The 25,058-nt window shown below is 53.7% G+C and overlaps 2 protein-coding genes across 5 annotated transcripts; one reads left to right on the top strand and one right to left on the bottom strand.

Annotated features, from left to right (window-relative positions):
* The first annotated feature begins 3,613 nt into the window (after positions 1-3,613).
* Positions 3,614-6,070, top strand: TTC9B (tetratricopeptide repeat domain 9B). Its single transcript, XM_081107467.1, has 3 exons — positions 3,614-4,102; positions 4,649-4,831; positions 5,870-6,070. Exons 1-3 carry the CDS (start codon positions 3,688-3,690, stop codon positions 5,971-5,973), a joined length of 702 nt encoding a protein of 233 aa, XP_080963593.1. The 5' UTR covers positions 3,614-3,687; the 3' UTR covers positions 5,974-6,070.
* A 152-nt stretch (positions 6,071-6,222) lies between these two features.
* MAP3K10 (mitogen-activated protein kinase kinase kinase 10) lies at positions 6,223-22,330 on the bottom strand. Of its 4 annotated transcripts, none has more exons than XR_013996868.1 (10): positions 21,248-22,330; positions 17,083-17,263; positions 14,114-14,262; positions 13,503-13,678; positions 12,705-12,951; positions 10,664-10,780; positions 8,671-8,845; positions 8,466-8,578; positions 7,453-8,081; positions 6,223-6,800 (listed from the first exon to the last, which is right to left on the bottom strand). XR_013996868.1 is itself a non-coding variant. In XM_081107465.1 (10 exons), the coding sequence occupies exons 1-10, from the start codon at positions 21,930-21,932 to the stop codon at positions 6,490-6,492; spliced, it is 2,835 nt and encodes a 944-aa protein (XP_080963591.1). In that variant the 5' UTR covers positions 21,933-22,330; the 3' UTR covers positions 6,223-6,489. The 4 variants fall into 4 exon arrangements, 2 of the variants coding, with proteins under 2 accessions (XP_080963591.1, XP_080963592.1); XR_013996869.1 differs by having other exon boundaries at positions 6,223-6,744; XM_081107465.1 differs by having other exon boundaries at positions 7,453-8,133.
* Between the last annotated feature and the right edge of the window lie 2,728 nt (positions 22,331-25,058).

Genomic DNA, 25,058 nt, shown 5'->3' with positions numbered 1-25,058 from the left:
CGAATTCAGTATTTTTAAATGGTTGCACAAGCCCAACACATCGCTTGTGAGGGTCATCTGTTTGTGGCTTTATGGGTCTTTGATAGCAAATGTTTGATAAATGGGATCTGATTTACTTAACTTCATTGTGGCGTATTTAGATTGTAAGTTAATATATTCACAAAGTTTTAGGACATTGCCTGGCACCTAGTAGGTGCTGTGAAAGTGCCAGCATTGCATCCTTGCAGGACTGTGAGTTAGTGGCAGTGGTCCTGTTTCTACCAAACTCCTGTCACCTAGCCATTTAGTAGGTGCTCAGAAAATATTTGTTATGAATCAATGGATCTCCATGTTTTTAATTAAAACAAAACACACCGGAGGCACAGAAAGATGACCTCACTGCTCTGGAATTCAACCGCAGGAATATTAGATTCTTAACCAAGCCAGGTTTTGAAGGTGCAGGTAAGAGGAAGTTTCTGTCCTAAGATGTTCAAGGTTGGACAGGATGGGGGAGAACCTCACTCAGCAAGGTACAATAAGAGATAAAAGCAGATGCTGCTGTTGGAATGGAAGGTGCCTTGTTAGGTTTGGGAATGTGGAGTGGGGCCTGCCATGGGACCTCCTGGGGGAGATGTGGGATAGGAGGGGAAAGGGACAGTGGAAACACAAGCTTGGTTCTTGGGGTTGAGACCCAGCTAGGGTCCTGTGGGGGTGGGGGGTGAAATACATAAAGTTTTCATTCAACAACCATAGATGGATGCTGACTCAGAGCCAGACACTTGTGCTCACCTGTCTCCTAGTCTCACCGATTATAAGAAACACAGGGTGTTAATTGCCCGGTATGTACCAGGCCCTGTGCTAAGAGCTTTGTCTGCATAACATAATCCAGTCCCTGCAACTCCTCTGAAGCAAGCTCGCTTGTAATTCCCATGTTGCACAGATGGAAGGCCAGCTGGAGGCAGAGTGAGGAGCCTGCCCAAGGTCCCACTGCTAAGTCAGTGGCTAAGGAGAGCGGAAGGACAACCCTCTCTTTCAGTCTCAGTTTTTCTTCCAAAGGCTCTCACATGTTTTATTTTCTGTTCACTCTTACGATTGCACCACTCACTCTGGGCTGTCACCTACATTCCCACTGGTTTTTCTACTCAGTGAGCTCGATGAGGTCAAGAAGCAGATCTCGGCCCGAACCAATATGCTCAGTTAATATTTGACAAAGGAGGCAAGAATATACAATGGAGCCAGGATAGTCTCTTCAATAAATGGTGTTGGGAAAATTGGACAGATAAATGCAAGAAAATGAAACTAGACCACCAACTTATACCAAACACAAAAATAAACTCAAAATGGATAAAGGACTTAAATGTATGACAGGAAACCATAAAAATTCTAGAAGAATCCAAAGGCAACAAAATCTCAGACATATGCCGAAGCAATTTCTTCACTGATACAGCTCCTAGGGCACTTGAAACTAAAGAGAAAATGAACAAATGGGACTACATCAAAATAAAAAGCTTCTGCACAGCAAAAGAAACCATCAACAAAACAACAAGAAAACCCACTGTGTGGGAAAACATATTTGCCAATGTCATATCTGATAAGGGCCTAATCTCCAAAATTTATAGGGAACTCATACAACTCAACAAAAGGAAGATAAACAATCCAATCAAAAAATGGGCAAAGGACCTAAATAGACACCTTTCAAAAGAGGACTTTCAGAAAGCCAAGAGACATATGAAAACATGCTCAAAGTCACTAATCATCCAAGAGATGCAAATCAAAACAACAATGAGGTACCATCTCACACCTGTCAGAATGGCTATCATCAACAAATCAACAAACGACAAGTGCTGGAGAGGATGTGGAGAAAAAGGAACACTTGTGCACTGCTGGGGGGAATGCAGACTGGTGCAGCCACTATGGAAGACAGTATGGAGTTTCCTCAAAAAACTACAAATGTAACTCCCATTTGACCCTGTGATCCCACTTCTAGGAATATATCCCAGGAAACCAGAAACACCAATCAGAAAGGATATATGCACCCATATGTTCATAGCAGCACAATTCACCATAGCTAAGATCTGGAAACAGCCTAAGTGCCCATCAGTAGATGAATGGATTAGAAAACTGTGGTACATCTACACGATGAAATACTATGCTGCTGTAAAAAAGAAGGAACTCCTACCATTTGCAACGGCATGGATGGAACTGGAGAGCATTATGCTAAGTGAAATAAGCCAGTCAATGAAGGAAAAATACCACATGATCTCACTCATTCATGGATAATAGAGACCATTATAAACTTTTGAACAGTAATAGATACAGAGGCAGAGCTGCCTCAAACAGATTGTCAAACTGCAGTGGGAAGGCCGGGGAAAGTTGGAGGGCAGGAGGGAGGGGTATAAGAGATCAACCGAAGGACTTGTATGCATGCATATAAGCATAACCAATGGACATGGGACGCTGGGGGGTGGGGGAGGCCAGGGGATAGTCAAGGGCGGGGGGAAAAAAAGAGACACATATGTAATACCCTTTGTAATACTTTAAGCAATTAAAAAATAAAAATAATAATAACAAAATAAATAATTTAAAAAAAGAAAAAGAAAAAAAAGAAGCAGATCTCTCTTGTTTTTTTTTAATTAAATCTTTATTGTTCAGATTATTACATTTGTTCCCCTTTCCCCCCCCCATAACTCCCCTCCTCCCAGTTCCCGCCCCACCCTCCGCCCTCACTCCCCACCCACTGTCCTCATCCATAGGTGCACGATTTTTGTCCAGTCTCTTTCCGCATCTCCCACACCCCTTTCCCCCCCAAGAATAGTCAGTCCATTCTCTTGTTCATAGTTATCCCCTCCTCTAGGAGATCCATTGATGCATAACAAACATTTTCTTCACTCACCACTACAGTCTAGGGCAGACACCTCCTCTGGGCCCTCAGAGCCTGTTGTGTGTCCTCCATCCGGGGCTTGGACCCTCTGCCTGTATCTCCCCCATCCTGCCCTGACCACTTTGCCTGAGCTTCCCAGGCTAGCCCACTCTGGGCTGTCGCCGGCTACTGGTTTGTCTCCTCATGGGACTAGGGGCTCCATGAGGATAGGGCCCGAAGCTCCCTCCATCCCTGCTATATCCCAGCATCACCCAGCCCAAAGCTTGGCACAGAAAAGGTATCAGTGAATATTTGTTTGTTGCATAGATAAACCAATGAGTTTCAAAGTTGCTACCATTGTCCCTTCCATGTTACTGAGGAGGATACAGAATTCCAGGTAATTTAGGTGATTTGTCCAAGTCATATGTAACTAGTGAGGAAAAACCCAGGGAACTGAATCTGGGCAGCTTGAGTCCAAAGCCTGTATCCTTATCCAACATGCCGAATGCCTAGCGGGCTGAAAACCAGCTTTTCACGAGGTTGAAATCTTCCTGTTTTTTCCCCCCAGACTTATCCTTTCCTTCTAGAAAGCTTTGGGTACGAGGAAGGCGAGCAGGCAGAAGGGTGGGGGAGTGGGGGGAGTGGAAAGGAGGAAAAGGTGGGCTGGAGAATGAGGGCTGGGGCTGATTTGAAGAAAAGAGTGGGGAAGTCTTGAGGGGTTTCTCTAGTCTAGACCCATAGGGGGCAGCCGGAGTCGGCTACCGGAGGTGAAGGGGCGGAGAAAGGGTGGGGACCGGCGCGGGGCGCAGCGAGATAGCTGCAGCAGCGGCCCGCAGGAGTTTCCCACAATGCAGCGCGGCGCGCTGTCCCCGGTGCTGATGCTCAGCGCAGCCCCGGAGCCTCCGCCGCGCCCGCCTCCCGCACTCTCGCCGCCGGGCCCGGGTCCCCGCCATGGCTCCGCTCGGCCTGGTCCTGCCCCGGAATCGTCGGGGGGCCTGGGCGCGGCGCTCGATAGCAGCCTTCGGGCCGCTGTGGCGTTCAAGACGGAGGGTCAGCGCTGTTACCGAGAGAAGAAGTTCCGGGAAGCCATTGGCAAGTATCATCGGGCGCTGCTGCAGCTGAAGGCGGCGCAGGGGTCCCGCGCTGGAGGCCTGCCCGCCCCCGCCCCCGGGCCCGCCGCCGGCCCCGGGCCGGCCCGCCTCAGCGAGGAGCAGCGGCGCCTGGTGGAGAGCACGGAGGTGGAGTGTTACGACTCTCTCACGGGTACGCGGCCGGCCGTCGGGAGCGCCGAGGGCGCTGAGGCGACGGGTGGGAGTGAGGGGCAGTCCTGAGGCCTTGGGCGGGAGGGGCGAGCGGAGGCTTGACGGGACGAGCGCTGGGGGCTGGGGGGAGACATCAGAACTCACCGAAGAGAGGCTTGGGGAAGGAGGGACCACGGGGACGGGAGGCGCCGGGATGCAGGAAACGGGCTTTGGGCTGCCACCGCGAACCTCAGGTGAGAAAGCCTTGCCCTGGGTGCGCCATTTAAAGCCCCACCCCTCGCCTGAGGTGGCCCTCGGTACTATCCCCACCCTCCCCACTACGAAAATAGCCCGAGCGCCAGTCTGTGCTCACACCCTCTAGCGGCCGTGCAGATCGGTCCCACTCTGATTGGTCCGAGGCTCTGGCGGCCTGAAGACGCCCTCAGGCCCGGCTCAGCCGTGGGGACGGGTGGGGATTCCCTCGCAGCCTGAAATCCATGCTCCTCGCGGTCCTGTGAAGTCTGGGGACGCCGGCAGGCTCTGAGAGCGCGGGTCCTGGTGCCCGCAGCCTGCCTGCTGCAGTCGGAGCTGGTGAATTATGAGCGGGTGCGCGAGTACTGTCTCAAGGTGCTGGAGAAGCAGCAGGGCAACTTCAAGGCCACCTACCGCGCTGGCATTGCCTTCTACCATCTGGGGGACTATGCGCACGCCTTGCGCTACCTGCAGGAGGCCCGAAACCGGGAGCCCACAGGTGAGGGGGGTGGGGGCTGGGCGGAGCAGGGGGAGGGGCTGGAACAGAGCAAACAAGGGCGGGAAGGCCAGGGCACAGCTACTTCAGGGAGTGCTGGACCACACACCCCACCTCCACCTCCTCCTACTCCCCCACCCATCCTCCCACCCATGCTTCCTGGATATTCACCCACCCACCTCTCATCTATTTATTGACTCATTTTGATGCTTCCCATTTAGCCCATTCCCTATGCACTCACTCCATGCCTCCCCCCCCCCCCCCCAGCAACACACATTCATTCACCCACTCCCTCACTGACCCACTCCCACAATCCACCTGTTCTCCCAGCCACCGCTTGTGAAGCATTTGCTGGGAGTTAGACCCCCGGGTGGAAATGGCAGGACATTTGCGGGGGGTGGGACAGGGGATGGCAGAGCTGGAGATGGTTCCCCGCCCTCTGGGGTGTGTTGGTGTGTAGACAGACACAATAGGAGATTCTGTATTAAGAGCCAATGAAGCCAGACCGGTTTGGCTCAGTGGATAGAGCGTCAGCCTGCGGACTGAGGGGTCCCAGGTTCGATTCCGGTCGGGGGCATGTGCCTTGGTTGCGGGCACATCCCCAGTGGGAGGTGTGCAGGAGGCGGCTGGTTGTTTCTCTCTCATCGATGTTTCTAGCTCTCTGTCCCTCTCCCTTCCTCTCTGTAAAAAATCAATAAAATACATTTTAAAAAAAAAAAGAGCCAATGAAGAGGAGCACGACCTGCATGATACGGGCTGTGGGAGCGGAGCTGGTAAGTGGTGGGAGAACAGGCTTTGCAGATGTCACTGAGGTAAGCAGAGTGTAACAGAGTCTGAGCAGAGCAGCCCTGGCAGGGGAATAGCAAGTGCTACTCTGGAGGTGACATGCCCCCTCCCTAGTTGGGTCTCGGGCTTTTGAAGAAGGGGTCTGGCAATACCAGCTGGGGAGCCACTGAAGGCTGGGGACAGCAAGGTGTGAACTGAGGTGCTGCAGACGTCACCCAGGACACCCAGATAATGCCCTGCCCACCTTCCCTGCAGACACCAATGTCCTTCGCTACATCCAGTTGACCCAGCTGAAGATGAGCCGGCGCAGCCTGCAGAGGGAAGACAGTGGGGCCCAGCCTCGGGATGCCATTGGCTGAGGCCAGCCTATGGGACTGTCCCTGCCCCCACCCTCCCCTCTCACTGTGTACCTTTCCTGACTCGGGTGTTGGCTAGTAAAGCACTTACCATAACCTCTTTGTGTGATGTTCTTGTGGGAACCAGGGAGGGGACACGGCTGCGCTTCGCCCTCTGGACCTCAGAAACCCAGAGGGGCCCAGGAGGAAGCAAGGGTGGGGGGCAACCCTAGGGGATGAGCCAGGATTAGGGAAAGATACACAGCAAGCATGGCAGGGGGCAGGGGTTACCTTTAATGCTGCATTTTGTGCCAAATCCCCCACATTGCCCTGTCCCTGAGTGTCCCTGCCCACCTTCCCCCCCATGCTGCAGGGCAAGCACAGGGTACAAAGGAATAAATTAAGTGTTCTTCCCACTCCCCTTCCCCAATAAATAGAGTATCCTGCCCAGGGCCTCCCCTGCCTTGTGGCCTGGTGGGCTGGGGCAGGGCCTGGGGTGCTACATTCATGGCTGCCCAAGCGGGTGGCAGTGGGCAGGCCTCAGCGGGAGCCACGGGCGCCACACAGGGGCAGTGTACTGTCCTGGCTCTGCCCCTCCATGTCCATGTCAAGCAGCGTGGGCTGCGTGCTGGGGGGCCCGGGGCTCTCTGGAGTGTCCAGCCTATTGGGAGGCGAGATGCTGAGTGTCCGGCCGAAGGAGACCAGTTTCCGGGGGTCCAGGCAGGGGCGGCTGGCAGCAGGCCGGGGTCTTGGGGTGAAGGTCAGGGTGGTGGGGCGGCCAGGAAACTCGGGGGGCTGGAGGTAGGTGGGAAACAGAGCCTGGTGAGGGAAGTCCAGGGGATCTCGAGGGCCTGGTAAGAGAGGATCAGAGGAGGTGAGTGAGGTGGAGCCGAGGGTGGTATTGAAAAGCCAGGAGCATTGACATGAAAATCGGAATTTCTGACTTTTCTCAAAAAACCTGCTGGAGAAAAAGCCCTCATCCTTCCCAGATCTCTTACACTGGGCTAAGGTCAGAAAGAGAGCTCAGAGCTATGGAGGAACGGAGGCCTGAGGCATGATAGCATCTCTAGACGGGATAACAGCGCCTCCCCACATGGGTGAGGAGCAGGTCCAATAACAACAATGGTGAGACTAGCTCAGTGCCTGATAGGAGGTACCTAACTCCTTTATGTTTCTGTCATCTTTGTAGGGTCAACAAAGGCACCGAGGCCAGGGCCTGGCGCATGACTGTTCGCTGTAATTCTTTGTGTTAGTTCTAGGTATTGCCATCATTAACGTCACCTGCTTCGCCCCTGCGGGCATTAGAGTTTGTCACCTCTGCTTCGTCCTGTGTCACAATCACCTGGGGCCCCACAATGCCTCTAGCAGTGAGGGCCAGGGGGACATAGCCCCCCCCCCCCCCCAGGCAGCTCAGGGGTGGCAGCTGGGCTGGGACATCGGACCTTGGAAGGGCAGGGAAGAAGGGCCGTTTTCTGCACACAGGGCACAGGGTGCCTCACTCACCAGGGCCGGGGCCTGTGGGCTCTGGCGCCCCCCGCTGCCCTAGCGCCCCATCCGAGGGGGTCCTCCGGTGCCCGCGGTTCACAGCGCGTGTGGCAGTGACTGTGACGTGGGTGGGCGTCAGTGACTGGCGGGGGTCCTTCTTGAAACTCTCCAGCTCCAGATCCACCAGGGGGTTGGCGTTGGGCGAGGGCGCAAGAGGAGAGGGCGTCGGGGAGGGTGCGGCTGGCGCAGCCTCGTCGCTGTCGGAGCGCAGCAGTGAGCGCGTGGAGTTGCAGTCGGACACGGAGGACAGCGATACCAGGGTGGCCGAAGGCGCCAGGCCAGGGCCGGCGGAGGCTGCGTTGGGGCGTCCAGGGGAGCGTGCAGGCGGGCTGAGGCCCCGTGGGAAGCGGCCAGCGCGGTGGAAGAAGAGGCTGTCGAGCCATCTCCGCTGCTCCTCACCATCCGCTGCGCGCGCTTCCGCCACGTCAGCGCCCAAGCCCACCGCGCCCAGCAGCGTGGCACAGCCCAGCAGCGCAAATTCACAGCGCCTCCGCCGGGCGCCAAGCGCGGGTCGGGTGGGTGTGGGGGGCAGCGGCACCCCAGGGGAGGGCTGGGTGGGCGGCGGCACCTCGAGGTAGGCCAGGGTGCTGTGGGGGGAGTGGGGCCCGCTGCTGTTTCCCTCTGCCTCCGCGAACTCCTCTGCAACCAGAGAGGGCCGGCACTGGACTCCAGGCGTCGCTGGGGACTTGGAGGCAAGGGACTGCCCCCACGATCCCTCAAACAGCAAGCCCCCAAGTCCTCTAAGCATGGCTTTCGACTCCGTTTCCCCTAAAGCCCCCTGCCCCGGGAGTGATGCCCACACCGCAGGGGCGGGCTGTCCCCTTGCTGGGAATGCTTCCTACACTCTGGCCCAGTGAAATCCCCTCCCTCCCCAAACCCTGGGGAATGGTAACCCCTTTGTCTTGGCCGTGTCCCCTTCAGCCAGGGAGTGTCCTCTCCCTTCCCGTTTGAAGGCACCCCCATCCTCTTACCCATCTCGCTGAGGCTGGCGAAGCCTGGGGCGATGGGGGTGTGTTTGGGGGACTTGCCCAGGTTGGGGGCGCTGGATGACCACTGCTTGCTTCCCTCCCCCAGGGCCTTCAGCCTGCAGGGGAGACAGGGTTGGGGGTGGGGGTGGGCCTTCTGGCGGCCATGGGCCTGGGGGTAGGGCACGGGGCGGGCTCCAGCCACCAATACCTCTCTTCTCCGTCAGCCTGCTCCTTCTGCAGGGTGGAGCTGGGCCCCCAGGTCCGGCCTTTCTTCTTGCCCCCAACCAGTTCCTCCTTCTTTGGGGGCCCGCTGCGGCCCCAGGTACTACTGCCGCTACTGCCGCTGCCACTGCTGCTGCCGCCGCCACCATCCATAGGAGTCACTGGGCCGAGAAGAGCCACTTGGTTACTGGGTCTTGGAAAGTCTGACCCGCTGGGTTCCCAGCTTCACTTTCCCCACCTGGGATTCATCCTCCCCCTGGAAGCTCAAAGGATCTTGGATTCTAATTCCAATCATGACCCTTCTCTGCTTGAAATCCTTCCACAGCTCCTCACTGCCCAGGACGACAGCCCAGCTCCTCAGTCAGCATTCAAGGCCTTCATGTTATTCCCAGCTGACTTCCTCAGCCTCATTTCCATCACTCCTCACAGCCTAACCCTTCAACCATCCAGTCATTCTCAAATGTTGACTGAGCACCTGTTCTGTGCCAAGACCTGTGGCAGGTGCTGAAAAGACAGAAGTGGACAGCGCAGACGAACCCCAGCCTCAGAGGATCAACACGACTCTCACAGGGAAGTCATCTGTGCAGGAGGCAAGTGCTGCCAGAAACATGAGGCAGGACAGGGCCCTGGTGGCTGGGGAAGGCTTCCCGTGAGAGGAGAAACTGGGCAAAGACCAGGTGGTGAGTGAGTCAAGAAGATACAAGGGAGGGAGCATTGCAGGCAGAGGGAACAGCAAATGCCAAGGCCCTGAGACTGGACAGCACGGAATGTGCACAGACAACAGGAGGCCAGTGTGGTTGGTGTGGAGGGAGGGAGGGAGGAAAGCTAGAGTCGGGATATGCAGGCAGAGGGTGTAAGTGCCGTGGTTGGGACCCCATGTCCACAGGTTCCCAGGTGGGTGCTTTCACACCTCCATGCCTTTGCACAGGCTGTTCCTTCACCTGGAATTCCGTGCCTTTTCAGTCCCTTCCCTGACGTGGTTGGCTGCATGCCCTTCAAGCCTCCAGCTCTGGAGTAATTTGTTCCCTGGAGAGTCAGAGGCTGTGTCTTCTCTGTTCCTGCCACACTTTGAAGGCACCCTGATACCAGTACTGACTCCACTGCATGGCTGTTATTTGTCTTTGTGTCCCCCATGAGCATGACCTCCAGGCCTGGCACAAAGCTGGTGCCCAAACAGAGGTGTGCAGGAGGCAGTGTGTGGGGCAAGGCTGGGGGTGAATGATGGGGCAGAACAAGAGTCAGGAGTCAGCCCTATATCCTCCACTTTATCAGCAAACCATGCAGCTACTACACCCCTGCCAGGCAGCCCTTACTGCGACCATCTCTCCCTCCAAGGCCCTACCCTGGGTCAGCGCCATCACCTCCCTTGTCTCCTGCCCTCTTACCATCCACATCCCCACGGCAGCCAGAGGGAAAGGTGTGTCTTTTCACATTGCTGCCTGCTCACAGCCCGCCAGAGCTCCCTGTCACCTTTAAAATGGAATCTAGGTTCTTCATCCAGCTCTCAGGGCCCAGCGTGATCTGGCCCCTGTTGAACCCCTGACCTATTGCTCTGCGCCCAATCGTTCTACTCCAGCCCAGTTGGCCTTTTGGGCCGACACACATGCCAGGCTTGTTCCCACCTCTGGAACTTTGCCTTTGCTGTACCCTCTGCCAGGGACACTTCCTCAGATCTCTGCACGTCTCTCCTGCTCTTACCACTTAGGTCCCTGCTCAAACCCAGCGCCTCAAACAGGCCCTCCTGATACAAAACAGCAACTCTTCTCTTTTATTCCCTCCCCTGGTTTCCTTTATAGTGCTCATCCCTAAAAAGGCGATCCTGTCTGCTTGCTGATGTGTTCATTGTGTTTCTCCCCCATGAGAATGAGGGAGGGGACCCTGCCTGTCTTGTTCCCCGCTGATCCCCCGCTTGGTGCAAAAAATGTGTTCAGAGAAGTCTGCTGACTGGTGGCCTGGTCAGGGCCTTGGGAGACACTCACAGCGAATGGCCCTCAGCCGGGGGATGATGCTGGGGCTTGCGGGGGGGCTGGTCCCATCGGATCCTTTCCGCTTGTCCAAGGTTGGAGAGGCCTGGACTGTGATCTTGTGCTCAAAGCCTGCAAAACAGAAACTTCCCTAAGCAAACGGTTACACGGGTCACCTGAGCAGTTCCTTAGAAGCAGTGCCGCCATTTAGTATTCGTGTCACGGTGGTTCTCCAAGTGTGGCTCCCAGACTAGCAGCATCAACACTGAGTGGAAGCATCTTGAAATGCATGTTCCCGGGCCCTTCCTGAATTAGCAGCTTTGAGGGCAAGGCACATCTAACTGTGGAGGAACAAGTGCTCTAGGTGCCCCTGATGCACGTTCAGGTTTGAGAGCGGCTGCCCTCACTAAGAACCTAGGCCTGAGTGTCCACTCTCTGGCCATCAAGCACTTGAAATGTGGCTTGTACAACCAGGAACTGGAGAGTTTTACCTTCATTTATTTAACTGCAATTAAATAATTTAAGTTTACTTTTAAAGGTGAATATGCAAATTTGGTCATTAGAAACAATTAAGCAACCTGGGTGTATAAATCTGCTTTTTCAATATTTTATGAAGTCTAAAGACAGGTGAAGTATTTTTGATGAAAATTCAGCCCTTGGATTGAGATGTGCTGTAAATATAAAATACATACTGGATTTCATAGATTTAGTATGGGGAAAAAAGGTATATTCCTTTAACAAGTCTTTCTTGTATTTATTATATGTGAAACCATAACATTTTAGATATATTGGGCTAAATAAAGTATATTATTAAAATTTCACTTGTTTCTCTTTCCCATATATATATATACACACACACACACACACACAGACATATATATGTGTGTGTATATGTATATATACACACACACATTTATACATGTAATTTTCTTTATTTCAGAGAGGAAGGGAGAGGGAGAGATAGAAACATCAATGATGAAAGAGAATCATTGACTCGCTGCCTCCTGCATGCCCCAACTGGGGATCGAGCCTGCAACCCTGACCAGGAATCCAACTGTGACCTCTTGGTTCATAGGTCGCTGCTCAACCACTGAGCCACACTGGCCAGGCTCTTTCCCTTTCTTAATGTAGCTATTAGAAAATTTAAAATCACACATGTGGCTTGCGTTTCTGTGAGCTGGTGCTGTTCTAGGCACTGTGCTGTGGCTGTAACATCACAGAGACAACCAGCATAATGAGCCTTCTGACATCACCCAGGAAGCAGTCTTTGAAAAAAAATAAAATCAAACCTAAACTTGAAACTAATTAAGCCTTGAGATCCATGTGAAACCTGTGTTTGTAGATAAAAAATGGCTGAACATCAGCAATTTCATATGGTTTAACCTAATACCAATTTATAGGAAATCCAGGAGACATAGGGATGTGTGAAGTGAAAACTGGTTAATTCAAGCAGCAAAATCTAGACTGTGGGAACAGGATAAATGATGTGTCCTCAACAAATTATTGGCAAGGAGGAAAACGAGGCAGAGTAAAAGTTATTAAGCAAATAGTTGGGAGACAAAACTATAAAGTAAAGAAGTGACTGCCCTGAAAGTCAAGACGGGTTACTCTCAGGGGGCTGCAGGGTGTTGGAGGGGGCACATGGAGGGCATCTGGGTGGCTGTACCAATGCTTTAAGCTGTACAGTTTTTTGGTGGTTGTGTGTGTGTGTGTGTGTGTGTGTGTGTGTGTGTGGTATTTAGCATTAAAAATATATGTATTTTAAAAGCCCTAGCTGGTTTTGCTCAATGGATAGAGCACCTGCGGACTGAAGGGTCCTGGGTTCGATTCTGGTCAAGGCCACATGCCCAGGTTGTGGGCTCAATCCCCAGTAGGGGGTGTGCAGGAGGCAGCCGATCAATGATTCTCTCTCATCATTGCTGTTTCCTATCTCTCACTCTCCCTTTCTCTCTGAAATCAATAAAAAAATATATTTAAAAAATATTTTAAAAAGAAAAGAAAAAAGGAAGCAATAAACTCTGGATTAGGGATGCTCCAAGCTGACAGAGATGAGTACCAGAGGGCAGGCTGATGTGGCTGCCACCTTCCCGCAGCTTGAGAAGGCGGGTGCGCCTGAAGTTGCCCTTGCGTCTGCGGACACGGGGCTTTTCCTGGCTCAGCTGGCACATCAGCAGGTGCAGCTCCCGCTCGACGATGTCCATCTCACGCTGCGCCAGCTCCTGCTCTCGCCGCCGCAGCTGCTCCTCTTGGCAGCGCTGCTCCTGGGCCGCCCGCAGTAGCTCCTCCTCACGGCTGCGGAGCTCCTGGAGAGGAGACCGGGCTGGGGGAAGGGCTTGGCTACTCTGCCCCTGGGATGAACCCAGGGCTGAGGGGTCTGGCTGGGGCCCTGCCTAGGAGTGTCCTGCTGTGTGAGCAAATTGGGGGCACAAAAGTTGGGTGCCAGGGCCGGGGGCTGCATTAGCCCAAAGAAAGAATGTCTTTTTTTTCTCTTTAATTTTTTAACTCTTCAATTAGGAAAACTTCAAACATCCATGAAAGCAGAGAGAATAGTCTGTCCCCATGCTCCCATCATCTAACAATTGTCTGTACTTTGCAAATCTTCCTCTTCCTTCTCTCCTCTCTCTCCCTCTCGTTTTGCTGTAGTATTTAAAACTAACCCCCGATTTCAGGTAGTATCACTTGTAAGCACTTCGGGGCAAGGTGCCTTTTTCTTATTAATCCACAAACAGAAGGCTGTCTTTTCTTAGACAAAAAAGGGTCCCTGGGCCCTGGCTCGGGAAGGGACTCTACCCCACCCAAGGCTTCAGAACTGAGGGGTCTTGTCCCTCCCTCCCACCTTGCCCCTTGCCTTCACCTTCTCCTTGGTTCGGAGATCATTGAACATGTGCTGAATCTCCAGCTTCCAGTCCTCCTGCAGTGAGTGAAAGGACTCCAGTGGCATCTGGAATAGGGCTGACTGTTCTATGACTTCAAGCTGCTTCAAGATGCTGCTGAAATCCGGCCGCCCGTGGGGGTCTGGGTCCCAGCACTCTGGGGTGGGAGTGGAGATGTCAGTGGTCATGCTCTGGGGCATCAGCCTGCTCAGTGAAAGGCAGGACTTTCAGGGGCTGTACACAGACAGCTTCCATGGAGCTGAGGGGAAGGGATTCAAACCCAAACTCCTGGCAATCTTTCACTCTGAAACTCTGGGAGAGAAACCCAGGGACCTGATCTCTGACTGCTGGTAGAATCAGGGATCAGGGAGGGATTGCCCTAACAGATTGCCCTCAAGAACTGTGGGCCTGGCCAGAGTAAGGGTCTGGGGACCATGGAGCCAACTGTGGGGGAGTCATTGTCTGATGGGTCCAGCCCTTCTCTCTCACTCCTGGGCCCACTGGTATGGATGGGTGTGAATGGGCGAGGTCTGGACCCACGGGCCCCTGCCACCCAAGCTGAGCCTTCCCTCTCCACGGGGCCCTGGCTCACCCTCCAGTAGGCGGGCAAAGGGCTCGGGGCATGTGGAGGGGATGGGCAGTGTCAGCTTGTTCATAGCCACGCCATATGCCACAGCCAAGGCGTCGATTTCACGGTAGGGGACCTCACCCGTCAGCAGCTCCCAGAGCAGCACCCCGAAGCTGCAGGTGGGGGAGAGGGAGGGGTGATGCCACAATCCACCCCAATCCTCACTTAAACCCCAGTCCTGCCTCCAGTTCCCTGGTGCGCCCCCCTCACGCCGACATTCAGCCTGGCCAAAGAGGCCACAACAACCTAATTTGACCTCCACTGCCCTGATCGCAAATAGATGTGCGGAGATTGCTCTCTGATGTCTGGTTTTTGCTCTCTCTTCCCTTGTCCCTGCCTGGAAACCTTCAGTGGGTCCCCGTGCCCACCCTTCTTAGCCCTGACCTTCGGTGACCCCTGCAGACTCACCTGTAAGCACTCTCAGCCTCCATATCAACCTCAGCTTCATCTTGCAGCCACACTTGAGTTGAACAAGCCCTGTTCTTCCTAACTTCTGGCCTTTGCACAGGCTGTTCCCTTTGTCAAGAACACTTTTCCCTTTGTAACTGTCCCTTCAGTCTCAGCTCAGGTGCTCCCTCTCCCAGGAAGCCTTCCTTGATTTCACAGCCTCCAAAGCTGGGTTAGAGGTCCCTCCTCTATACTCCCATAGAACCTTTGGCACTTACCCATAAAAACAAGTTAACACTATCTAACATTTATACTTTCTTATGGCTACCACTGTCCTAGGCACTCAGTAATCCTCACAACAGCCCTGGAAGGCAGTCTTGGTATGACCCCCATTTTATCTGATGAGCAGAGAGGTAGGCTCAGAAAGGTTAAGCTGCTTGCCTACAGTCACACAGCTAGTAAGCAGTAGAGCCACACTCAGACTCAGGTTTGCCTGATGCCCACGACCATGTCCCTAATGGCTCCACAGCACCAGAGCGCGCATCTGTGCTACAGCCACCTGTGTGCCCATCTTCCCTAGTAAGCTGTGCTCCTCTGGATCTTGATCACTGCTTTGTGCGGTGCCTCACATGTCCGCCATATCCCCACGTGCATTCATTCAACATGTACCTCCTAAGCATCCAGTGTGCCAGGCACTGTTCCAGGCACTGGAACAAGATAGATGCGACCCCTGCCCTCATGCAGCCGACAGCCTCGCCTCCCCTCAGCGACAGGACTGGTGAATTTGCGCTGGGCATATGCTGCCTGAAATAATCTTTCCATCTTCCTTTGCAGCCCATTATGCCACATGACATTGGTTCTGGCCAGAGGGATGTAGGAGGGTGTGTAGTGTGCAACTAATTTCCGGGAAGTAGCCTTAAAGGGAAGAGGTGCCCCGCTAATCATTTCTCCTTTCTACTGATTGGAATGTGGACATAAAAGCTGGAGCTCAGGCAGGCATTTTGGACCATGAGGTGAACTTGGGACTGGAGGCCATGGGAAGTGGAGGAACATGAGGGGCTCATAATTAGAGGCGGCATGATCCTCTCCTTTCCTGTCCCTGGAAACCTGTGGGGATGCTTGGTTGTCACAATGACCGGGGAGTGCTACTGATGCTTGGCTGCTTCGAACCATGGATACCTTTGTCCTGAAAAGTCCAGGACAGTATCGCACAAGCAAGAATTATCCTGTCCAATGTCAATGACACCTCCATTAAGGGGCCCTGACATAGGACCCTGGGTCTCTAACACTGTATCAGTCCTGGCTTCACATGACAGCAAAAACTTCAGCCTTGTTTTTATTTGGGGTTTCTGTTCCTTGCCATTGAAACATGCTCTGCTAAATGCCTGGGACCACACATGAGGCCTCACGTGGAGACAGTCTCAGGACTTCCCCCAGAGGCTGTGCTCTCTAGTTGAGATTCTGTCTGCCCAAAGCCATGGCTTTGCTGCCTGGTCCATCTGGAGCCTCTGTGGGGGCTCTCTCCCAGCAGCAGGCCCTGGGTTAAAGAGTTTTGCTGCCACCACAAAGTCTTGTTGGTGATGGCAACAGCCTCCTCACTGGCCTCCCACTCCCACTCCTCCCCTACCATCCATTCTCCACCCTACAACTGGAGGCAGCCTTTCCAATGCTGAGTCAGATCGCATCATTCATAAATGCCTCTAGTGGCGTCCATTATGCTAGAATAAAACAGAGGCTGGTGCCTCATCCAAGAGGCCCTCCAGCTCTTTCCTTCGTTTCCCACCACTTTCCTCCTTGTCTGCTCTAGCCAACCACTCAGGTCCTCATAGCCGTTTCTGGTCCCACAAATCATATTTTCACCTCAGCACCTCCTTTGTGTGAGCTGTTCCCTCTGACTGGGAAGCTTCTTCCCCCAAACTCTGCATAGTCTTGTCATCCAGGATGCAGCTCAATTATCTCGTCTCATAAAAGCCTTCTGCAAGAAGTCCTCCAGCCTTCAGAGTTCTTTTCCGTCAACCCCCTGGCTCATAATGCTATCTAATACTTCTTCTAATGAATAAACTTATATTACTTCACAATTTTCTTAAAAACAGCTTTTTTCCAGCTTCTTGTGTGCTTGCTTACTATCCCTGCAAGCAGGGAATGTGTCTGTTTTTTTCTGCTGTATCCCTAGCACCCAGCACTATTGGTTGGATGGATGGATGCATGAATGGTTGTCTCCAAAGGTCTCAACTTCCTGTTTGACAAGTTGGGGCTGTGTAATGGATGGTGTCTGAAGGGCCTTTAGCGCTGACAACATCCAATCTCTATATCTTTGCTTTTGTTTTTTTGTGTGTTTGTTTTACTGCAATCCAAGTCCTCCTCAGCTGCCACTTTTGCTATCAGAGCAGAGACCTGCTTTGGTACCTGTCTATTGGTCCTATGTGGCCAGCACTTTGCCAGGCCCAGAACCTTGCTTCAGTGGGAGACTATCCCTCTCATTCTGCCCTCACCCCTGCTCACCCCGCCCCCCCATTTCCAAGAGGCCTCCCAAGCCCCATCAGCACCTCCAGATGTCACTGCTTTTGGAGAAGAGGGAGAGACGAATAACCTCCGGGGCCATCCAGGCGTAAGTCCCTGCAGCGCTCATTTTGGTGGTCTTGTGCCACTCTCGGGCAAGGCCGAAGTCCGTGATCTTGAGCACCGTGTCCGCGAGGTTGTGGTTCTCGATGGCCTCCAGAATGAGGACTGTGGGGTAGGAAGAAAGGGGTCACCCCAGACCTGGTGGGCTGTAGACCGCATGTCCCGGCCCTGCCCCAGCTGGACTTTTTTACTTGTTTTCTGTCCCCCACCTCAACACGCCGGTCTAATCCCTACAACTTCCAGTACTTCTTGGCCCCAACCTGGACGCTGGGGAGCTCAGTGAAAGGTGATGGCCAAGGCCTTGGTTCGCCTTGGTCCAGGCCTTGAATTCCCAACCTCCCCAGAAGTAGAAGCTACAAACCATGAGCCAAACGGATGAACAAGGTTTCCTTTGTCTTTGTCATCCCTGTGGTCACTGCACTCATGTCATGGCCCCAATTCTACTCCTTTCTGTGACATACTCTTTGCCACATGACTTCGCAAATCTTTCCACTAAAGACGCAGAGTGCATGTCCCCATGCTTTCCTCTGGGTTGGCCATATGACTTGCTTTGGCCAGTAGAGTGAGGCAGAAGTGAGGGTACCAAGCTTAGGCCTTAAGAGGCCTCGTGTGCTGGCTTGCCCTCTTGCACTTCTGCCATCAGCAGAACATGCCTTGCTGGTCCAAGGAAGATGTGAGATCCTCGGAGCAAAGCCTTTCCAGCTGACCCAGCCTAAATCATTTACCCTCCAGCTGGCCTGCTGATGCATGAGCAGTAATAAATGACAAGGAGTTTGAAGACACTGAGTTTTGGGGGTGGTTTGTTACACAACAGTATTGTGACAAAATCTGACTGACATATCCCCGAAGCATACCGAATGGTTCCAACTTACTTGCTGCCTACCGTCAATACTAATAATCACGGCTGGTGTTTATCAGGATATTATTATGTGGCAGGCACAGTGCTAAGCACCCCAAGAATTACATGAAGTGTTTCACTTATATTAGTATTCATTTCATTATATTCATTTACATAAATTAACTAGCAAGCAACCCATTTTGCTGACTAGCAAACCAAGGCTCAGAGCAATGAGGTCACTTGGCCAAGATCACACAGCTTAAAAACGGTGAGGTAAAGCCCAGATGTGTCACCAAAGCCCAATCTTTTAGCTACTATGACATTCTACTACCTTCTATCAGACAGAGACCCCAAAGTGTACAGTGTACAGCCTGGGCTGGAATTACAGCTCTGCCACTTATTAGTTGCATAACCTTGTATAATTTATTTTTATTAACACCAAGATTTCTCCGCTGTTATATGGAGATGATAATAATATTAGTATTTACCTTATAGGGTTGTAGCAAAGATTTATTGCCTGAAGCAACAGTAGGTCCTTTAAGAATGTTAGCTATTACTATTAGTGTGTGATGCCACCATAATTGTTTCTTATTTCTCCACCTTTATCTTTGAGCCTTCCCAGTTACTTCTCCAGTCAAAATAACAATGAGGTAATTCTACTATCATGTCCATTGGGCAGATGAAGGCGTTAGAGAGATCAGTACATTTCCCAAGGTCACACAGTTGGTAATCTTGTCAATTTTTACAAGCCTGATTCAAATGCCGCCTCCTCCTGGCAGCCTCTCGTGACTCTCTAGCCTGTGACTCCAACTACTAGAAATACTCCCTTCTGGGGTCCCCACTGCTCCTCTTTGTGGAGTGATGCTGTGACAGAGGGAACAACCCCATGGTCATACACTTTATTTTTGCATCTTCCAGGCTGAGCCTAAATCAGTTCCCTTTAAAAAATATATCTGATCATGTCATTCTCCTGCTTAAAACCTTCTAATGGCTTCCACTACATTGAATAAAATGCCCGAAGTCTTCACTGTAGCCCCCAAGGTCTACAGGATCTGGCCTCTGCCTACCTTTCCACCTTTGCCTCACTCCTACTCTTGCAACTCCTGGGGTCTTGCAGACTCTCTAACAAGACACACTCTTTCCCTCCTCATGTCCTCTGTCCTGCCCACATCTTTGTAAGGCTGGATCCTTTTGGTTCGGGTCTCTGTTCGAATGTTGCCTTCCCTGACCAGCTGATCTAAAGAGCTCTCTCTGCTGCATCCTTAATCTGCTTCATTTCCTTCGGAGCTCGGTACTCTCTGGAATTTTATCTAAATATCAATCACTGGTTGAACATTGACCTATGAACCAGGAGGACACGGTCAGGGCACATGCACAGGTTGTGGGCTCGATCCCCAGTAGGGGACATGCAGAAGACAGTCAATCACTCTCTCATCATTGATGTTTTTCTCTCTCTCCCTCTCCCTTCTTCCCTGAAATAAATTGAAAATATTTTTAAAAATTTTTAAATTTTTATAAATTTAGGACAGGGCCTAGTATGCTTAATTCTGCTTAAGAATTATTGGTTGAAAGAACCAGTGAGAATGATACATCAGATGAGGACTCCTTAGGGGAGGATGACTGGGGGAAGCTGTGCAGTGGAGGCCTGTATCCTGTCTCAGGCACGGAGCAGGCCCATTGCCGGAGCAGGAAGTCCTGGCCTGGAGTCTTACCAACCCTCTGTTCAGGTGGCACTGGCTACACAACAACTTGGGGGTGGGAGCGGTGTCTCTATACCCAGCTGCAGGCTGTGAAATCAGCAGGGTGAGGAAGAACCTAGAAGGTGCCCTAGCCTTCAAGAGGAGCCTGCCCGTAGTCCTGCCTCCATTTACCCAGCGTTTTAGAGTAGAGCATGAGCATCTATGAAGGTAGGGACCATCTATGTCTGTCCTCCATTCCCCCGTCCTGGTAGAGGGCTTGGCACACCTTGAACACTTGGTAGCTCTCTGTTGAGTGTACGAATGCCAGGCCTGGTAGGTAAGGCTCACCCCTCTGTTCTAGGTGGTGGTGGGGGCATAGCAACAAACTTATAAACAATAATGGGATGGATTCAAACAAATTTCTGATCCCTGTAGAATTGACAGGGATCAGAAATAGATGCGATGTGAGGGCCAAGGGGAACCCTTCACAGTTCATGTGAGTGCAGGGAACGTGCTGGTCTCATTTCTCATTGATCCCTCTCGCTTAGCACAAGATCCAGCCCAGTAAATACCAAACTAAAGAATGAATAAATACATGCGGAAATGAAAGGAAGTGAGAAGGGGCAGAGGAAGACAGGAGAGTAGGATTTTGCCCTGCTGTATCCTTAAGACCCACAGCAGGGTCTGGCATACAACAGGCGCTCCTGAAATATCTGGGAATGAATGAAATCTCTCGTTTGTAGGTATTATTAGGGCAGACATCACGGCCATCTTCGTCCCTGCTTTGCTCCTACATAAGAGGTGCTCAGTTAATATTTGCTGGCATCACGAGAAGCTCCTTGATCTAGACGTGGGCCCCCGGGAACCTTCCCTTCTACCAGGTCTCGGTCCTCATTGAACAACCAATCAACGTTTGAGGGCGTGTGACAGGCCTGGCAGCCTGGAGGCTTCTACATAAGGCACATTCCTTTTCCTCCTCCCTCGTCTTTTCCAGTTTGCCTCAGCTGGACCAGAGGCATAGCGGGACGCCAGGAGGTGGTTCTCCAATACGGGCAAGTTTGCCCCCCCGGGGGCACTTGGCTATGTCTGGAGACATTTTTGCTTATCGTAACTGGAGGTGGGGTTGGGGTGAGGAATGCCTAGTGGCATCTAGTGGGTAGAGACCAAGGATGCTGCTCAACAACTGACCACACAGAAGACCGACCCCATGAGCACCCTCCCCAAAGGTCAGTGGTGCCAATGCCGAGAAGCCCTCACGCTAGGCCAGCTCCTCTGTCTCTGGGGGCGCTGGAGTCCTGGTGGGCAGGGGTGTCTGGAGGGCAGGCCGGTCAGTGTTCACAGATGCAGATTTACTGAGCGACGGTGACCGTGGCCTGGGAGGCAGGCAGTCCTTCAACCTTTCTGAGCCACCCTGTCCTCCCTTAATGGGCAAGGCCTGCCTCACCCGCCCTGAAGGTTACTGCTGCCCCTTCCTGTCCCCGGCAGTGTTTTCTGGTTTTCCCACTTCCCACCACCTCGGCTTGGCCTCCTGAAGTCCTATGGGAGCAAGTTCTGGGGGATGACACCACTTACTGTTGATGGACTTGAGGTCCCGGTGGATGATGGGCACGGGGGCCTCATTGTGTAGGTAGTTCATGCCCCGGGCCACCTGCACCGCCCAGTTGACCAGTACATGCGGGGGCACCTGGCGACCCGCCAGCACCCTGCTCAGCGCGCCCCCCCTGGCATACTCCATCACCAGGCAGAGGTGCGGGGGGCTGAGGCAGGCGCCCCGGAGGGCAATGATGTTGGGGTGCCGGAGAGCTCCGAAGAGCCGGGCCTCTTGGCGCACCTGCTCTGCGGTCACTGCCGGGTCCCGCTCAGGGTCCAGCCGGGCGGCCTTGACGGCCACCTCCTCGCCGCGCCACAGGGCCCGGTAGACCTTGCCGAAGCCCCCGACGCCGATGATCTCCTCCAGCTGCAGCTCGTGGAAGGGGATCTCCCGGGGCAGCCGGAGGCCGGCGGGCGCGGCGGGCGCGGCGGGGGCCACGTAGTCGCTGGGGAAGACGCCCACGCGGCCTCCGGGGAGCCGCCCGGTCCACCAGCCCTCGTCGCCCGACACCGCACAGTCCTGGGAAAGCACCTGGACGCGGTCGCCCCTCCGCAGGGTCAGCTCCTCGTCGCCCGTCGCCTCGTAGTCGAACACCGCGGTCCAGATGGGCCCCGCGGGGGTGGCGCCCCACTCCTCGGCCGCCGCGCCCCCCTCCGCTTCCTCCATGGGGCAGGGGCGGCGCGGCGAGGCCGCTCACACGGGCTGCCCGCGGGACGCAGAGGGCGAGCCCCGGCGGCCGGGGTGGGGGGCCGGGGGGCTCCTGGGGGCCATGGCGGGGGGCCCTCCGCAGGAGCAGGGAGAAGCCGCTCGGATTCCGCTGTCCCGGCGGGGCGGGGGCGGGCTCACCGGTCCCCTCAAGCGTCAGGCGCTAAGAAGGCCTAGCCGCCCGGCTCCCGATTCCTTCAGGGGCCGCCGCGGGGGGACGAGGGCGCGGGCAGCAGGCAGCCCCTTCCCGGCGCCTCTCACCCCGCGCAGCACCACCGGCGGCCCCCGGCTCCGCATCCCGGGCCACAGCTGCCGGGCGGGGCGGGAGTGGCGGGGCCCGTGGGGCGCCCGCCCCGCCCGGGACGGGGTGGCGCGCCCCTCGGCTTCCTCACGCGCGGGGTGGCCGGGAGGCCCCCATCTTTTGCACCAGCCTCGGGGTCTGCCCCGGCCCCCGCCCCCGCCCCCGCCTCCGCCTCCGCCCCCGCCCCGCCCGCGAGGCTTCCCCGGGCCGGGCGGTGCCTGAGTGACGTGTCGTCGCCGCCGCGGTGCCGCCTGGGAGTTGTAGTCTCCCGCTGCGCGGCTTCGAGGCCCGCCCCAGTCCCTCGGCCTCCAGAGCCCCGCTGCCAGCCGCGGGCCGCTGTGTGAGTTTCGTGGGGCCGAAGGAACCCTCCGGGGGAGATAAATTTGGCTTCGGATCCTCCCTGGGACCCGGTAGCCGGACGTCTGAAGGAGAGCAAAAGGACGGGGGCCTCACAGACCCTGCGGGGGCCGGGCCCAACCCGGGGCCCAAGGTGGGGTTGATGGTGACGGATGCCCTTCGCGAGCGAAGAGTAGGAGCTGCGTCAATGACGGTTACTGCCTCCAGCCTCTAACGAAGCGGGAGTGCGGGCTCCGCCGGAGGGCCGGGTGCGCGGGGCGGGGGCTGGGGGCGGGGGGCGGGGGGTGCCGAAGTGCACGCGGGGAAATGTAGTCCGCGCGCGGACCGCACGGCGCGAGGCAGCCTACAAACCTCGGTTCCGGCGTCAGGCCAATCAGTGGTGGGGCCTCCGAGGGGAAGACGGGGCTGGGGGGCCGTGTTTGCTGTCCCTGGGGCTGGCACTGCCGCCTCTGCCCTCCCCTCCAGCCATGGCGTCCTCTACCTCCGCGGTCAGTACTCACCCCCTGGACAATCCCCGTCCCCATCATAGGAACTTGGACTGAGGGTTTGGGGGTGGAGAGGGCTTAATGTACAACTTGTGCTTTGCATGCTTGGTGTCATTAAATCTTTGCAAAGGCCCCATTTTACAGATGACGCAGAGAGGAATGAAGTCCAGGTCCAACAAGGCAAGAATCAAAGGCAGATTTTTAAATTAGAAAACAAGCATGATTTAAAAATGCCATTCCACACTGATCAATGATTCTCTCTCATTATTGATGTTTCTATCTCTCCCTCTCCCTTCCTCTCTGAAATCAATAAATAAAAATGCCATCACATTTGTTTTATTTTATTTATTTTTAATTTTATTTTTCGATTATAGTCTACATTCAACACTTTAAAAATATTAATTTCAGGTGTACAGCACAGCGATAGACATTCAAATAGGTTGCAAAGTGTCCCCTCTGATAATTCAAGTGCCCATCTGGCACCATAAATAGTTATTACAGTATTATTTGTTTTTTTTTTTTAAAAAAATATATTTTATTGATTTTTTACAGAGAGGACGGGAGAGGGATAGTTAGAAACATGGATCAGCTGCCTCCTGCACACCCCCCACTGGGGATGCACCCGAAACCAAGGTACATGCCCTTGACCGGAATCAAACCTGGGACCCTTCAGTCCTCAGGCCGGTGCTCTATCCACTGAGCCAAACGGGTCAGGGCAGTTATTACAGTACTATTAACTATGTTAGAAATAAGGTGAGCCCCCGAGCCAGGGGTCCTGGTAGGACACAAAGGCTACTGAGGACCCAAACAGCAAGGCAAACACCTTCACTCCTGCAGGAGGGTGAGCAGCACAGGGTCTGGCAACGCCCACACTGAGCAAACCAAGGGCTGGGGTGGGGGCTTTATTGCTGACCTACCTCACCTGTCCCTCACTCTTGATTGGTCAGAGCTTAGGCTCACATTCTGGTGCGATTGGCTAATTTAAAGGAAAAAGGGAGGTGTTGACCTTTGCCATTTCAAAGTGGCAGCCACCAGGGGAGCTGCAAGTCACGAAAGCTAAAATGATGTCTGCCTAAACTCCCTTCTTTGACAGAAAAGATTACTTGTTTATTCTCACAACTATGTGCACTATATTCCCTATGCTCTACCTTATGTCTCATGCCTATTTTGTAACTACCAATTAGTACTTCTTAATCCCATCACCTTTTTTTTTTTAACCGCATTTCCAACACCCCTCCCCTCTAAAATGCCATTCCCTTGAAAGAATGAGGAAACAGCTCTTCAGCGGTCAGGACTGGCTCAAGACCCTCAAGCTTGTACATGTCAAAGTTTTGGGACTTTTCACTCGGCTTCTCCTAAGAGGTCTTGGGGGTCTGGAGGGAGAACAGAACAGGGGAACCCCAGGGACTCAGGTGCCTGGACTCCAGAGCACCGCCTCACAGGCCCCCTGGGAGGTTGTTCCGCTCTCGGAGGGAAGCTGCACCTGGCAACTGGCTACCTGTCAGGGGAACCCAGGCCCCATCAAGAATGCTGTTGGAAGAGAGCGGACCTGCTGCATTCTGAGTACTGGCAGTTCTTGAAAAAACAAACAAACAAAACAAAAAAAGCCCCCACAGCTGAAGTTCTGCAACACAAAATAAGAAGGCTTTATAGTGCAAGATAAGAACTTCCAAGCCTGTGACATTTTTAAAAGAGCTTATTAGCATTCATTTGAGCCAAGCAGAGGATACACCTGGAAGCAAGATTTCAACAGAATGAAAAATGCTTCCTAGGATGAGTTTGCAGTTTCTTTTTTGCATTTGAAATTAAAGAGGTAACTTAAGGAAGATTACATGAAGGTGGGAGAAAGCAAGGCAGAGGCGGGATGGTTAACAGTGTGCTCTCTTGAGGGTGGTTACCTTCTGAGGGGTCTGAAAAGAGCAGCCCAGAAAAAGAGGCATTTCA

The sequence above is a fragment of the Myotis nattereri genome (assembly GCF_964212035.1).
Source record: "Myotis nattereri genome assembly, chromosome: 15".
NCBI lineage: Eukaryota > Metazoa > Chordata > Mammalia > Chiroptera > Vespertilionidae > Myotis > Myotis nattereri.
Note: the sequence above shows the minus strand (reverse complement) of the source record. Positions and strands in the feature narration are given on the sequence as shown.

Excerpts from the sequence above, each read along its gene's own strand:
- TTC9B (XM_081107467.1), top strand. The coding sequence starts at position 3,688 with ATGCAGCGCGGCGCGCTGTCCCCGGTGCTGATGCTCAGCGCAGCCCCG. Across the intron at positions 4,103-4,648 it reads GTGTTACGACTCTCTCACGG|CCTGCCTGCTGCAGTCGGAG; the intron begins GTACGCGGCCGG and ends TGGTGCCCGCAG. Across the intron at positions 4,832-5,869 it reads CCGAAACCGGGAGCCCACAG|ACACCAATGTCCTTCGCTAC; the intron begins GTGAGGGGGGTG and ends CCTTCCCTGCAG.
- MAP3K10 (XM_081107465.1), bottom strand. The coding sequence starts at position 21,932 with ATGGAGGAAGCGGAGGGGGGCGCGGCGGCCGAGGAGTGGGGCGCCACC. Across the intron at positions 14,263-17,082 it reads AAAAGCAGTGACATCTGGAG|CTTCGGGGTGCTGCTCTGGG; the intron begins GTGCTGATGGGG and ends CCCCACCTGCAG. Across the intron at positions 12,952-13,502 it reads ATCTCCGAACCAAGGAGAAG|GAGCTCCGCAGCCGTGAGGA; the intron begins GTGAAGGCAAGG and ends TCTCCTCTCCAG.